At 44.8% G+C, this 15,278-nt stretch overlaps 1 protein-coding gene across 1 annotated transcript; it reads left to right on the top strand.

Moving 5' to 3' along the window:
• Positions 1-3,726: 3,726 nt before the first annotated feature.
• LOC127299949 (scarecrow-like protein 9) lies at positions 3,727-9,477 on the top strand. Its single transcript, XM_051330010.2, has 4 exons — positions 3,727-4,100; positions 4,392-6,742; positions 8,048-8,205; positions 9,215-9,477. The coding sequence occupies exons 1-2, from the start codon at positions 3,962-3,964 to the stop codon at positions 6,671-6,673; spliced, it is 2,421 nt and encodes an 806-aa protein (XP_051185970.1). The 5' UTR covers positions 3,727-3,961; the 3' UTR covers positions 6,674-6,742; positions 8,048-8,205; positions 9,215-9,477.
• The last annotated feature ends 5,801 nt before the right edge of the window (positions 9,478-15,278 follow it).

Genomic DNA, 15,278 nt, shown 5'->3' on the forward strand with positions numbered 1-15,278 from the left:
TGCCTAACATGATCAAGATCATCTATTTATAATGCTACATGTTGCGTTTGTTGGGATCCAATGAATATGGAATACTATGTTATGTTGATTATCAATCTATCATTTATGTGTTGTTTATGATCTTGCATGCTCTCCGTTGCTAGTAGAGGCTCTGGCCAAGTCATTACTTGTAACTCCAAGAGGGAGTATTTATGCTCGATAGTGGGTTCATGCCTCCATTAAATCTGGGACAGTGACAGAAAGTTCTAAGGTTGTGGATGTGCTGTTGCCACTAGGGATAAAACATCAATGCTATGTCTAAGGATATTTGTGTTGATTACATTACGCACCATACTTAATGCAATTGTCTGTTGTTTGCAACTTAATACTGGAAGGGGTGCAGACGCTAACCCGAAGGTGGACTTTTTAGGCATAGATGCATGCTGGATAGCGGTCTATGTACTTTGTCGTAATGCCCAATTGAATTTCACACTACTCATCATAATATGTATGTGCATTGTCACGCTATCTTTATTTGTCAATTGCCCAACTGTAATTTGTTCACCCAACATGCTATTTCTTATTGGAGAGACACCACTAGTGAACTGTGGACCCCAGTCCATTCTTTTACATCGAATACAATCTACTGCAATACTTGTTCTTACTGTTCTCTGCAAACATCATCATACACACTATACATCTAATCCTTTGTTACAGCAAGCCGGTGAGATTGACAACCTCACTGTCACGTTGGGGCAAAGTATTTTGGTTGTGTTGTGCAGGTTCCACGTTGGCGCCGGAATCCCTGGTGTTGCGCCGCACTACACTCCGCCACCATCAACCTTCAACGTGCTTCTTGACTCCTACTGGTTCGATAAACCTTGGTTTCTTACTGAGGGAAACTTACTGCTGTACGCATCACACCTTACACTTGGGGTTCCCAACGGACGCGTGCTGTACGCGTATCAAGGCTAAATTTCTGGCGCCGTTGCCGGGAACCTGAAGAAAATTTACACCACAAAGATTTCTAACTCCCACGTCAACTACACGCCAGCAACCGGTAAAAAGAAAACCTTGCAAGGCCATACCTTTGCCTTGCGCATCCCGCTTGATCTTGATGATAAATCTTCAAGCTCCACTCAAGCCGGAATGTCTCACTTGATCATTGTTACTCCGTGAAGACTCACAAATGCTCCCCCATACACCATGATGAGAAAGCTCCATTGATGCACATCTTCACATGTCCATTATCACCAAATGGACGGCAAGTTTCATGTATATGATCCTCTTGAGATGCTCAACTTGAACTTGCCCAATTCAACCTTGATGACGATCATCACTTGACGTCATCCTCTCATGGGCACATGACTTCTCGTGGCACATTCTTCATGCTTCATGTATTGACCAATCTTGAATCTATTCTTCACTCTTTGTATTGGTCAACCTTGTATCTTCTCATGCTCTATGATCGATGATCTTGATGCCAATACACAAGGTGTATATTTATCTTCATGGCATCCATACTCGAATCCAACACATGGAGTACAAGTAGTACCTATTGAATATTCCTTCATATGAACTCAATGAAAACATTAGTCCATAGAGGTTGTCATTAGTTACCAAAACCACACATAGGGGCAATGTACCCTTACAGATCCCTTCACACATGTGCAGCTGATGGACTGAGTGTGAGCGGAACTAGGGCGGAACTTCCACCGGAAGTTCCGGCTAAGCTCCGGCCTACTTCCTGAACAGCGCGAAAATCATGCTGGAACCATCTGCGAGTAAAAACGATGTTTCCGAAACTTGGCCGGAAGTAGGGCGGAAGTTCCGCTGGCCGGAACTTCCAGCCTACTTCCGCCGAGTTACAACGAGAGAGGCGTGGAGAAGCTATTGTCAGGAGCATCTGGGCGGAACTTCCGCCAGTAGAGGCCGGAACTTCCGCCAGGAGCAAAAGACATAACGGTAAAACCTCTAACCTCGAAAATGCAATAAGTTGAGTTAGGAAACTCGCTTGGCCCAAGCCTACCGGCGACGGGCCTCGCTCCGCTCGTCAGAAGTTAGCCTCTTCTTGGAATTTGGATCACAATATAACAATATCAAACCATCAATATAATATTTTGCACGGCACTTTAGGTTGGATCATGTTTAGCTATTTCGTTTGACTTATAATCTCGAAATATTAAAACGAGAGCGGACCCAGCTGTCTTGAACTGTACACAAAATGAACAGTTTATCTTTTTTGCATTCTAGTGTGGGATATTAGATTGTTTTCTGTAAGCAATATTGTATCATGAGCCTCTCTCAGGTCAAGTATTGGATGTCATCAAAGATTGCACGAAAGTTTTGGTCGCTTTCAGTCGACATCCATCACCATGATCTAGAGGACCCCGCTTACATAATTCACAAAGTGGTCTTATCGACTGGATTAATGGTGTGTTGGCATGCCGGCCAATATTTTTGGAGGGATGTTTTACTTTTTTACCTCAGTGATGTATGTATGTCGGAAGGAATTAGTAGTTCATACACAAATTCGTACCTCGGCTATGGTCGATGCCTTCTTAACCCTGCGCCATCACCGTGGCATGCTGTGATTGGGCAGCGCTGGATCTCCTCACCGGCCGCGAGGCACTCCGTCGTCGCGTACAATGACGTGACAAGCTGCAATTAGCCAGTTAACCCTAATTTAATCCCTAGATGCACATGCCGAACAAAAGAACAATTACTAAAATGGATCCGTTGCACAGAGGTCGACACGGCTTGCGTGGCCACGTGGCCCGAGGACGGTGGGCGCGTCTTTTTAGAGAGAAAAAAAAAATCTAACTCCGATAGCTACATGTACAGTAGCATTTTTTTTCTTTTAAAATTTTAAAATCATATTTTAAAGTTTTAAAATTGTGAAAAAAGTTCTGGATCCAACCAATGACGTATTAGAGAAGTGTGCAAGATTTTAATGTGAAATTCTATATATTCAAAACTACACAAGAATGACAAAATCTGCAAATAGGTTTTTACCCAATTTAATCATGTTTTAAGCAACAGTACATAAGTAAATAAATAAACTAATTCTACAATTAAATGGAAACAAAATAATTCACGGGTCAATTGACAACCGCATTATCTTTCTCTTCCATGAAACGATGGATCATCATCTCATAGCCTATATATAAATCAAACAACGGATCAATAAATCAACCGAACGGCGCCAAGAGTTGCACAAATCTAAAATAGAGCCCACCAAGGCAGACAACCGAACATCTTCGTGCAAACCGGTGTGTGACATCGCCGCGAGTAGAGAGGAGTGGCGACGGAGGCAGCTGAGGCGGCGGAGCTGAAGTAGGCACCGCTGAACTATTGACATCGAGAGGGGGTTGTCGGCGGCGATTTGGCGGGGATGGGAGATGCCTCGAGTCGGGGAGAGGCGAGGTGGTGAGGTAGAATGGGATGGGTCTCTCGCTAGTGGCACCCGCTTCGACTTCTATCCGGTGTCCATGTGGGTCAGGATCGGCCTAGGGCGACAGACAACTTTTTGGGCCGCGTTTAGAGACCGCGGCACATTTTGTTGTTGGAAGGTGTTTGAGGCAGTGATAGGTAATTAAGTTTGCTGTGGAGGGACCTGGAGGTGTATTTAACCTGGCCTTCCTAAAAAGAAGAAAATGGTCACATGCAGGAGCCACCATCATCGAGGTTCTGGAAATCTCCTCTGCCTCGATTATCTATCTTTTTCATTTCACTCATCAGGGCGGGCAGCAGGCACGGGGCGCGATTTCTTTGCTTTTCCTGGCTCGGCTCGAGGTCCAAACTCCCTCCCCACAGACCTCGCCCTCGCCGCTGGGGAACTCAACTCACCAAAAGCACAAGAAGAATACCCACGCTCACTTCATCTTCATCTTCATCCCCCAAATCAATCCTCCAGCTCTCCCTCCTTCCCCACGCCGCGCCCCTCTCTCCCCCGCCGATCCACCGCGGCTACCGGCCGGCGATGGCATCGACGCCGCAGCCGCCGCGGGATCTCGCGCACGCCGCGCCGCCGCCGCAGGATCTCGCGAGCATCGGCCTCGGCCTCGCGGCCGCCAGGTCCCTCCATCACCGCCCGCCCAGGCACGGGAAGATGCCGCCAGGTGAGTGTGCGCCCGCCCGTGATCCTCCCCTCCTATCATTGCAAACCAACCTTTACCTGATACGACTTGTTAACTGCGGTGCTCTCGTGTGCGCTCCTACCCGTTCATATTGTTATCTCCCACTTGCAACTTCAGTCCTGTGATTTCTCTTGTTAATGCGTTGCTTGGCACGAGTGTCATGTGATCCTATCACATGTCGCTCCCTAACTATAATTTCTTGTTCTAGTCCCTCCAACTGACACCTTCTCTGCGCAAAACTCTGTGGCTCAAGAATTTGATGATATTTGGCAGGTTCGGTGGAGCACCAGACCATCTCAGGTTCGCTAATCCACTCAATGATTCAGTTCTGCGGAGCGCCGGAGTACTTCATGTTCAATGATCCGCAGCCGGTGATCTCGCCCCAGATGGCCGCGGAACCCAGCCCCAATGTTCCCGCCCAGTACTTCATGTTCAATGATCTGCAGCCGGTGATCTCGCCCCAGGTGATCCCGCCCCAGATCGCCGCGGAACCCAGTCCCAGCCTTCCCGCTGCGGCAATCTCGAGGGCAGCCAACACGGAGGCCGACAACCCCGAGGAGTGGGAGTTCATCTCGGACGAGTCGCTCAACTACATCAGCCGCATGCTCATGGAGGAGGACATCGACGAGAAGGTCAGCATGTACCAGGAGGAGTCCGCCACGCTGCGCGCCACCGCCAAGCCCTTCTACGACATCCTTGGCCACAAGTTCCCGCCCTCGCCCGACCGCAGGCTCACGCCCTGGTCCCTCGACAGCCCCGGCGACAGCAGCTGCAGCGGCAGCTGCAGCCAGGCCCAGTCCTTGTCCAGCGTCGTTACTAGCTGCAGCATCGGCGGTGCGGTCGATAGCAACCAGCCCCATAATGTCGCGCACTGCGAGCAGCTGGAAGCCTACCGGGGCTTCTGTGGCCGGTCTTCTCAGCCGCTGCTTGGCCCATCAACCGGCGTTTCTGAGGGGCTGGAGGATGCTTTGATCACCAACGGCAGGATCCCTGAGTACCTGTTCGAGAGCCTTCCGACGTGGGATTTCAGGAGAGGCGTCGAGGAAGCGCAGAAGTTTCTCCCTTGCAGCGACAGGCTAGTCATTGATTTAGAAGCTGCCGATGTCTCAAAGCCTCAAGACGCAGCAGCCAAAGACAAAGACGCTCCCAGCAGGACGGAGGTCTTGAAGGCCAAGAAGAACAGGCAGAGCCAAGACCTTGACTTGATAGAAGGACGGAACATCAAACAATCTGCATTCTGTTCTGATGAGCCTGATTGGATCGAGATGTTTGACGATCTGCTTCGTGAAACCGAAAAGAAGGCTACAGTTCTGCGAGAACAGATGCGTACTGAAGCTTCCAAGAATTCTCAGGTCGTTCAGGCAAAGAGTACCACCGGGGTGAGGACAAGGGGCAGGAAGCCCACAAAAAATGATGTGGTCGACCTTAGGACCATCCTCATCCACTGTGCTCAGGCAGTTGCAGCTGATGACCGCCGAACTGCTAATGAGTTGCTCAAGCAAATAAAACAGCATTCCAAGGTAAATGGGGACGGAAGCCAGAGGTTGGCATTTTGCTTTGCACAGGGCCTCGAGGCTCGTTTGGCTGGCACAGGGAGCCAACAGTACCGTAGGCTTGTGGCGAAGCGGACAACAGCATCCGACATGCTCAAAGCCTACCATCTCTACCTTGCAGCATGCCCATTCAAGAGACTCTCACATTTCCTCTCTAATCAAACAATCTTGAGCATGACAAAAAATGCATCAAAGGTGCATATCATTGACTTTGGCATCTATTTTGGCTTACAATGGCCATGCCTCATCAGGCGTCTCGCCAAGAGGGAAGGTGGCCCACCAACGCTGCGCATCACAGGAATTGATGTACCTGAGCCAGGTTTCCGCCCTACCGAGCGTGTCGAAGAGACAGGACAGAGGCTTGCAGAGTATGCTAAGAAGTTTGGTCTGCCTTTTGAGTACCAAGCCATAGCATCAAAGTGGGAAACTATCCGTGCTGAGGATCTCAAGGTTGGCAAAGATGAAGTGGTGATTGTTAATTGCCTGTACCGTTTCAGAAATCTTATTGACGAAACAGTTGCTGTAGACAGCCCTAGGAATAGGGTGCTCAATACCATAAGGCAAGTGAATCCAGCAATTTTCATCCATGGAATTGTGAATGGGTCATACAGTGTCCCCTTCTTCATCACACGTTTCCGGGAGGCATTGTTCCATTACTCTGCATTGTTTGACATGCTTGAGGCAACAGTGCCACGGGATGATGACCAACGTAGACTCATGGAGAGGGATCTCTTTGGCCGTGAGGCACTCAATGTCATTGCATGTGAGGGCTCAGACAGAGTCGAGAGACCAGAGACATATAAACAGTGGCAAGTGAGGAACCTGAGGGCGGGATTTGTGCAGTCTCCGCTGAACCAGGACATTGTGATAAAAGCTAAAGACAAAGTGAAAGATTTGTACCACAAGGATTTTGTTATAGATGAAGACAGTGGATGGCTCTTGCAAGGCTGGAAAGGAAGAATAATTCATGCTATAAGTACATGGAAGCCTAATAACAAGTAGGCTCTTTGCCTGCATATCTCTTATACCATTGTTGAAGCCAGAGCTTGATCAGCGCACCGTTATTTCGAGGTATGCAGTGAGCTAAACTTAATTGTTATAGTATTAGTATGCAGTTGTTTAGGTGCACAATATTGAATGATTGTATATTTAAAAAAATAGAATGGATGGAGGAATGCATGTATCTTCGTTAATGTGTATTTCGTGGACCCGTTCTTGCTGCGACAAATTTATTCCAAAAGATGCAATAGATTCTTAATAGAATTCCTTATATGACACTATGTTAAAATGTGGTTCCTTATTTGACACTGGATTTTTTTTTCTTTCCATATATGACACCTGGTTAAATTTTTATTCCTTATATGACACTCTAGTTCATTTTGAGCATTGACGGTGTTAAGTAGTGGCATGAAAAGACACTTTTGCCCTTGTTGCATTATGTGACCAGATTTTGTACACTTCTAAGTAAAATCATGTTACATAAATGACAATCAAGACAATAGGATGTATATATATGTATTGCATGCCCTATGTATATTTTGGCCATCTCAAAATTTATTGCCCCTAGACTCTCTTTACATGCAACGAGTTGAGCCTATGCGGCAGTGTGATCGAGTCTGGCACTCTGGCCATACGCGCCAGCCTTTACATGCAACGAGTTGAGCCTATGCGGCTGTGTGATCGAATCTGGCACTCTGGCCATACGTGCCATCTTGGTGACGTGCAAATCTACGTGACGTCCGAACGTACTAGCTTTGCCTCCCAAACCAAGTACTTACATCTAGTTATCTCTCCAGACTAGCAACGGCCCAAGAATCATTTACGTGTACCTGTATATATAAGCAGTGGCCGTTGCTGCAATTTGAGTAGGAGTAGAGGATTAGGTGCAAGTGCTGCTATGTGTAGCAATCACAAATCATTTTCCGGTTTTTCCAGTTGCCAGGTTCACGTGAGTATTTTTATGCCGTGGGTTCCGATCAAACGAGCTAGCCCATGAGCCAGATTTTCATGTACATGAATCCATCAAGTGACCACGATGCTTGCTTTCCACATATGCTGCTAGCAGTATCTATCTAGTAATGTGTTCTGATGAAAACCAACACGACGGTGCGCGCCAGACAAAAACAATTGGGAACACGGCCCTTTACACTTACACAGCGATTCAAGGGTAGTATGGTCTCAGCTGACGGAAGAAACTAACGGAACCAATGGTGATGTCATATAAGGGAAAAAGTTTAGACAAATGTCAAATAGGGAAGAAAAAAAGAGTTCAGTGTCAAATAAGGAACCACATTTTAAGATAGTGTCATATAAGGAATTCTCTCTAGATTCTTCTTGGAGCAGAAATTTAACAATCTCATTATTTTTTTTCTCCAGGAAATGGCTTGAAGAATGGCACATAATCTTTTCGCATGGCACCAGATCAATGTGGGAGCTTTTATAAGAATACAGTGTAGTTGCATCTATGTAGCCACTAGCCAGTACTAAGATAAGCTAGATGAAAAGAATGGTGGTTGAGCTCCCCCTTGGCCATGGTACTTTTACTTTATGTGTTTCCTACTTTTCTTCATTCTAGTTACTTCTGTGACCGTCCTAATTGCCAGTAACCAAAACCCAGCTTCTATTTTAGATAATCAACTAACCAAGTGCCAAGTACCTACTATCTTAAGGTCTGTACTTTTGACTTCCTTGAATGTATCTACGATAGTAAGAGGGAGTTTGGATTCGGCATCATCATTTTAGTAGTGATAACTTTTCGTGCAGATATATGTTTCTTGTAGTACTCCGTTTGATGCCCATTGTTAATTTTTCATATAACAGTAACAAATGTACAGAGCCATGTCTGGTTCTTACCGTTTGATGCCCATTGTTTAAATCTGATGAGATAACCAACTGAAGCACCCAATAGCAGCGTTTTATGAAATAAATTGAGCAAGATATGAGGTGACTTGTGAACCCTCATGATTAATACTTAAGTTAATAAGTCTTGTGAGCTTGTTAACTAAGTTGGCACGATCCCGTTTCACACATTTGTGATTCACAGCTTTACACCGATAACAAGTTTGAGATCCTTTGTTGTCACAACTGGAGGGCATTGATAGTTGTACTCCGTTCCTCTCTTACAGTCCTGTTAGTTTATCTAGTAAGGAACTTCAGAAATTCACGTGCCTTGAAAACTAAAAAATGGGGTGTTGACATCCATATGTACTATGTAGAATTGTAAATTTTATTCCTGGTTATCATAATTTTATAACTAAATTTGTGCTAGTCTGGTTGTAACAAAGGAAAATGCTAAATAAATACCAACAGTTCCTGATGGAAACAAATAATGTTTATCTCTCCTTGTCCCTGCCCTGATGCCACTGGAAATTATGTGTTGTTCGATAATTGTAATTGGTGATGTAATACTGTAATGACTTAAGAACCTTTTGGTAATATTGGTCCAGTGGCATGTTCTTGAAGCAGTATTAATCTTGTATGAGAACATGATATTCTTGGAGCAGCTATTTGAAAATGTCATGAAATGTTTTGTTTTCTTTCCAGAAAATGGCCTGAAGAGTGGACAAGAGTGTTATTGCACTGCGCCAGAACAAGGCGGGAGCTTCCGTAAGAACTCAGTGCCAATTGTGTCTGTGTGTCCATCTTCTCTATTAGTTAATTAGTTAGCCAACTACCTAAGATCTTATTGTTGGTACTCTTGACTTTTCTGGATTTATCTATGTCGGTAAGAGAAGAGTGGGATTCATCATCAGCATTGCCAAATCAAATATTTCCCCATGAGCAAACATCCACATTTCATTTGATTATTTTCGCAGTATGCGCTGCATGCTGTCGAGGAATGGGAGTCCTTGGACTTTAGTGCGGCACTTGTTTGGGCATTTGAGAAAAAGTAGTGTTATAAGTTATAACTTTTATAGTACCACTTCCTTTTTTTGTCTAAAGAACTAGTTGACGGTGCTAATAAAAGGATAAGATATCGGCGGATAATGGCTGGTGCGTGCATGCAGCCACTGTCGCCATCTCTCCATTGAATATATATTGCCTTTCTTTGGCCGACCTGTTGTTAGTTGCAACTCGCAAGCTGACTTTGTTGGCCAGTTGCCCTGCTGTGTCGAACTGTTGATATGCATAATTTCTCTTGATTGTTTTTATCTTGCACGAGAATGGATGGCTCTTTCTGTGAACTCAACTTGGAATTGAATATTTAGTCCGACAAAAAGAGGTAGAACTTTCTAGTAAGATCAGGTATAGGATAACTCCTACTCATATTGTTGCCCCATAATACATATCTCCAGAGTAGAAAGCACTGCAAACTAGAGTGGTAACTAGAAAAATGATTCAAGAAAATAGTGTGCTAGATAAGATAACTGGATATTCTGAGGAATTAAACCTACACCATGGTGAAGGTTTTCTACTGCTGTTTTAGTCGGTTAAACTTCATGAAAAAAAATGGCATGCCAAAGTATAACCAAGATAATGTGGTGTACTCCAGTTGTTAAATGAGGCACACCATGCCGATCCTAGTGATTAAACCTGGGTGGCTGCAATTGCCAACGAATATCGTGGCCAATCTTCCTGTTCACGGTATCATTTTCGTGGTTTCAAATGCATATCCTATATTTCTTCTTGCTCACGGTATCATTCTTCGAAATGATGATGAGCGCTGAACTAAACTGGGGGTTTGCACGGGATGGGCGATGCATGTGAACCAGGGGAAGAGAAGATAAAGCTTTGATGTGGACATGGAACCAACCACCGAGGTTTTCCTGTGGGCGCCAAGGAAAAGAAGCTCGCCTCCATAATGATGGGGCTGATGTCTCTCTTGTCCTTGAGTCTGATTGCAGTACAGTAGTGGTGTTCTGTTGTTATCCCCATCTGTGATTCCTTGGTGTAAAGGAGAAAAGCATGCATGAGAGGTCCACGGATTTTCTTTCCTCTGCATTGTGTTTAATAAACCTGCTTAATGTTTTTCAAGATAATGGAAGATAAGACTCTGTCTCTACATCCACAAATGCAACTCCCAATTTTTGAAATGTGAACATTTTTTAGGATTGAACATTTTTTTAGATTTGAATATTTTTTAAATCTATTTTTAAAAATATGAACATTTTTCGAATATGAATACTTTTGAAAATCTAAATAATTTTTTTAAAATCTTAATTTTTCGAGTCTGAAAAATAAAAAGAAACAAAAGAGAAAAAAGAAAAGGAAAAGGAAAAGGAAAAGGAAAAGAAAAAACGATAAAAAGAAACAGAAAACGGAAGTAAACCGCTAACTGGGCCGACCAGGCCGGTAACGGTCGACCTGGGCAGTGTATAGGAATTTCCGATAATCAAATAGTATGGAAAGTCAAATGCCAAGGAAATGCGGCCGAAGCCCAACAGCAGCTCTATGTCTTGCATCTCGCAACTATTTTATTGGGCCTAGGAGATAAGGCCGAAGCCTTTTATCTGGTTCATATGTTGTGTGTTTGGTTGCATCCGACTCATGTTTGTGCTAATCACTCCAGATCTTACCACTACTATCACACATACTACCTCTATCTTAAAACTTAAAGCTTATAATTTTTTGAAAAGTCAAACCAAATAAAGTTTAACTAAACTTTTAGAACAATCTACCAATAAATATAATATTTTGTAGATGCCATACGAAAATATATTTCATAATCTATCTAATGATATCAATTTTGTATTTTGCAAGTTAATAATTTTTGGCAAAAACTTAGTTAGACTTGACATAGTTTGACTTTTCAAAAATAATATAAGCCTTAAGCTTTGGGATGGATGTAGTATCACATTAATAGTACAAGCGTACATAGTACAATAACAGTTTTGTCAGTTCATCATCACTATAAATGGAAATTCATTATTTATACTAAGGTACTATGAATTAACAAGGAATTCAACATATTTTTACATTCAGTGGATCACGAATCTTGTCCGGGAAAGGGGTACTTCTTCTTTTTCTCAGATCGTGGCATGACCTATGTGTTCCAACATCTTCTCAGATCGTGGTGTGACCGTTGTCTTCCCACATTGTCGTTTCCCACTCCATCCTTTTGTTCTTCCAAGCTTCGTTGTCAGATTGCTTAACACCATGGCCAATGTCAATGCCATCAGGCTCAACAAAATCCTCAAAGCACACAATGCTCTCCCAGTGGTGACCCTAAGACTAGAGTGTCGGAGATTGAACACTTCCTTCGCAATCTGGAGCATGTTCCTTGCAGTGAACTCGTTCAGATAATGGTACATGGATGACCTGAAGAGTGGAAGAATCCCATGGCGACAACCATATTCATCTCCTATGTAGAACTTACCTTCAATGATTTTGATCCCATCAGGTCTAGACATGTTGTCAGCAAGAACAGTTGAATCATGGGATGTCCTTCCCAATCAGCAAGCACGTGAACTTTCACTAGTAACATATGGGTCTTCAATGACGGTATGATACTAACGGTTTGAAAATCCGTCAGTGATTGTCTTTTTCTATGACGATATGGCGTTTTCGCGTCACAGATGGCGATTTGGGCCGCTCGGCCCGAAAAATTAGTGACGGGCGAGGTCTAAACGTCAGCGATTATGCAGAAATGAGCGTCGCGGGTTGTTGGCGACCTGAACTGCTGAGTCAGCAGGGGGCGTCACAACAACTGAGCTTCGGGCCGGTGGACACACTCTGCACGCTCCTCTTCACGTATTTTTCGGTCTACCCGCACAACAGTCCAAGGCCTGCAGCACTGGGACCCATATTTATAAGGGGAGATAACCACTGTCTGCACACATGTACCTGGCCTGCAGCATTCGGGCCCGCATGTCAGGTACCGACACGACCCACCTGCGTGGGGCCGCCCGTTATGACCGACTCTCAGCATGCGAAGTGGACCAGAACTGTCAGTACCACCAACATGAGTTCCACATGTTAGTTGCCATGCCAAAAAAAAATTCGCACGTTCCGGCACAAGTGTCTGTCTGCCGTCAATTCTGGACGCATGGCCCCGCAGGTCAGAGCTTGCTGGGCCTACATAATATGTCGGGCCTACCTAGGTCCCAAGTGTAACATCCCAAATTTCAAATAAAGGAAGAAGAACAATTCCAAATATCCAAATTTCAGAACCAATAAAAACTTTTACCTTGCATATAGTACTCTGCATAGGACTTGTGCATTTTGAGTGATATGCCATGATGATCGTTACTTTGTGTATGTGATGAACTCCAAAACCCTAGAGTAATCAAGTGATCATCATAAATCAAATCCATCAAAAGGAGAAAGAAATCCAATATTATAAAAACCCTAAAAACCCTAACATATGGTCTATGGCATTTTTGTAAATTTGACCCTAGACCCATTTGATCTTCACCAATAGTTGTAATATGATATTAATGAGTAATTACAACTTTGAGAATCAAAGATATACCAATTTAACCAAATTCAAATTTAAAATATAGGATCACATATGATAATGGTCATTTCTGACTTTTATAGTCTGGTCACCACTTTGAGCCTCTCTATTTCAAAATTTCTAAACTAAACAAATCCAACTCTTGGCATATCATCCAAGTACACAACAAGGTGAACAACTTTTGTAAAGATCATGATACCAAATTCATTTTTAATCACAAGATATAAGCATGCCAAGATGAGACATTGAAACAGATTCAACAATCTCAATTTCCAAATTTTGATCAAACCTTGCTGCCCCTTGACCAATTCTTGGCTCAACCAAGTCCCCTGGACATCCCTCTACCTAGCCCACGCCAGAGCACGCCATGGACACGACCAGATCATGGCCAGCCATGGCCATGCCGGCCACGTCGCCCCCGACACGCCTCCCCTTTTTCTCTTCACCATCGCCACGGCCACCATGTCCAACACGTAGCCCACGCCCTGCTGAGATCGCCCGTACTCGCCATCGATCGCGAGGACGCCGACAAGCCCCGGACAACGCGCGCCCAGGTACGCCCAGGTACGCCGCGAGCGGCATGGGCGACGTCACTGGTGCACGGACGCGCGCGACCCGGCCACGCGGCGCCCGCCAAATCTCGCCGTACCCCGACCATATCCGCGCGCCGTAGTACCCTTCTCGCCACGCGGAGCTCGCCGGACACGCCGACGTCATGCCTTGGCGACCACGGCCGCCGGAGAGGACGAACGCGCCCGCCACGGCCGTGACAGTACACGCGCCCGCCCGACCACCGTACGCCACCATTTACTGCGCCGTTGACGCTCCGAGGACCGCGGTGACATCGTGAACACGACCGCGTCGTCGCCTAGCTCCCTAGACCCCCGGAGAAGCCGCGCCCTTGTCGACCTCGCCGCAGCACCACAGCCACCATCGCGCCTATAAAAGGAGGCCTCGCCTCGACCATCTCTTCACACCAGCACACTCCCCTCTTCTTCCTCGACCGCCTCAGCACCTCACCATGCTTGATTAGCCACCAGAAGCTCCCAATTGCAAGATCGCCGCCGCCCACAGTAGCCGACAATCGCCGGAGGAGGACGCCGCCCCTGGAGCTGCCACCAGTACCAGGAGCTTCGCCGTCGTCCACAACTTCACCGCGCACATTGCCTGACCCTAGCTGGAGCCACGGTGAGCCTCTGACCCCCTACCTGCGCTGCCGGCGAGCCCATCTCTCGCCGTCGACGATGATGCCTGTGCGCCGTTAGATCGCGTTCTAATCCAACGCCCCACGTTAGTCCATACCGCTTCGGCAGTTAAGTGTCGCTGACGGGTGGAGCCCACTGTCAGGCGGCCCGCGCGTGCACAGATGCGTGGTGGGCTGGCCTTGGGCCGTTTTAAACGTTTGGGCCCAGTTAGTTTTCCCGCCGGCCTTTTTAATTCAAACTTCGTTTAATAAATTTAGTTTAAATTTAATACAGAACCCAACTTTGAAAATTCATAGAATCTGTTTGGCTTGGCCAAATTTAACAAACTTTATATATTTGGAAAGCTAGCAAAAAGATCTACAATATGCCACTGGTCTCACCTCGAGAATTGTTGTAGAAATAAAATGATAAAAAGAAGAAGGCTGGGACTTTTTCATATTCAAATAATTATTAAAAATCCACCAAAATAGATTTGGAATTAATTCCAACTCCTATAGCTCACATTTGACTTACACTAATTGTTTCTGCAAGAAAATGGTGTGGTCACTTTGCATGATCATGCCCTAGATTAATTAATGGACTATATGGCTAGTTTAGCTAAGTGATATTGTCCAAAACTATTATGTAAAGCATATGATGTATTTTACTTCATTTAAATCTTGTCCCAAATGAATTCATGTGATGTTTGTACCCCTGATCCAAACACTCCTATATGAATATTTGGAGATTTAAATCATTTATAGAATTATAAAATGTTATGAGGTGACATACCTCATTTAAATCATTTTCTCAAATACTAATAATGAATGTTGACTTTGGTCAATATGAATTCAAGTATGGTTATTTGAGAAGTTAAATCTTAAGAAGATTTCAATGAGAGGAAATTAGTTTCCTCAAGACTAAATGGAAATTTATTAACTACATATGCTATGAGAGGAAATCACTTTTCTTTAATAAAGAAAACCAATGCACCTAATTATTTTATGTGTGTGCTTAGCCTAGATTG

The sequence above is a fragment of the Lolium perenne genome, chromosome 5, assembly GCF_019359855.2.
Source record: "Lolium perenne isolate Kyuss_39 chromosome 5, Kyuss_2.0, whole genome shotgun sequence".
Lineage (NCBI taxonomy): Eukaryota > Viridiplantae > Streptophyta > Magnoliopsida > Poales > Poaceae > Lolium > Lolium perenne.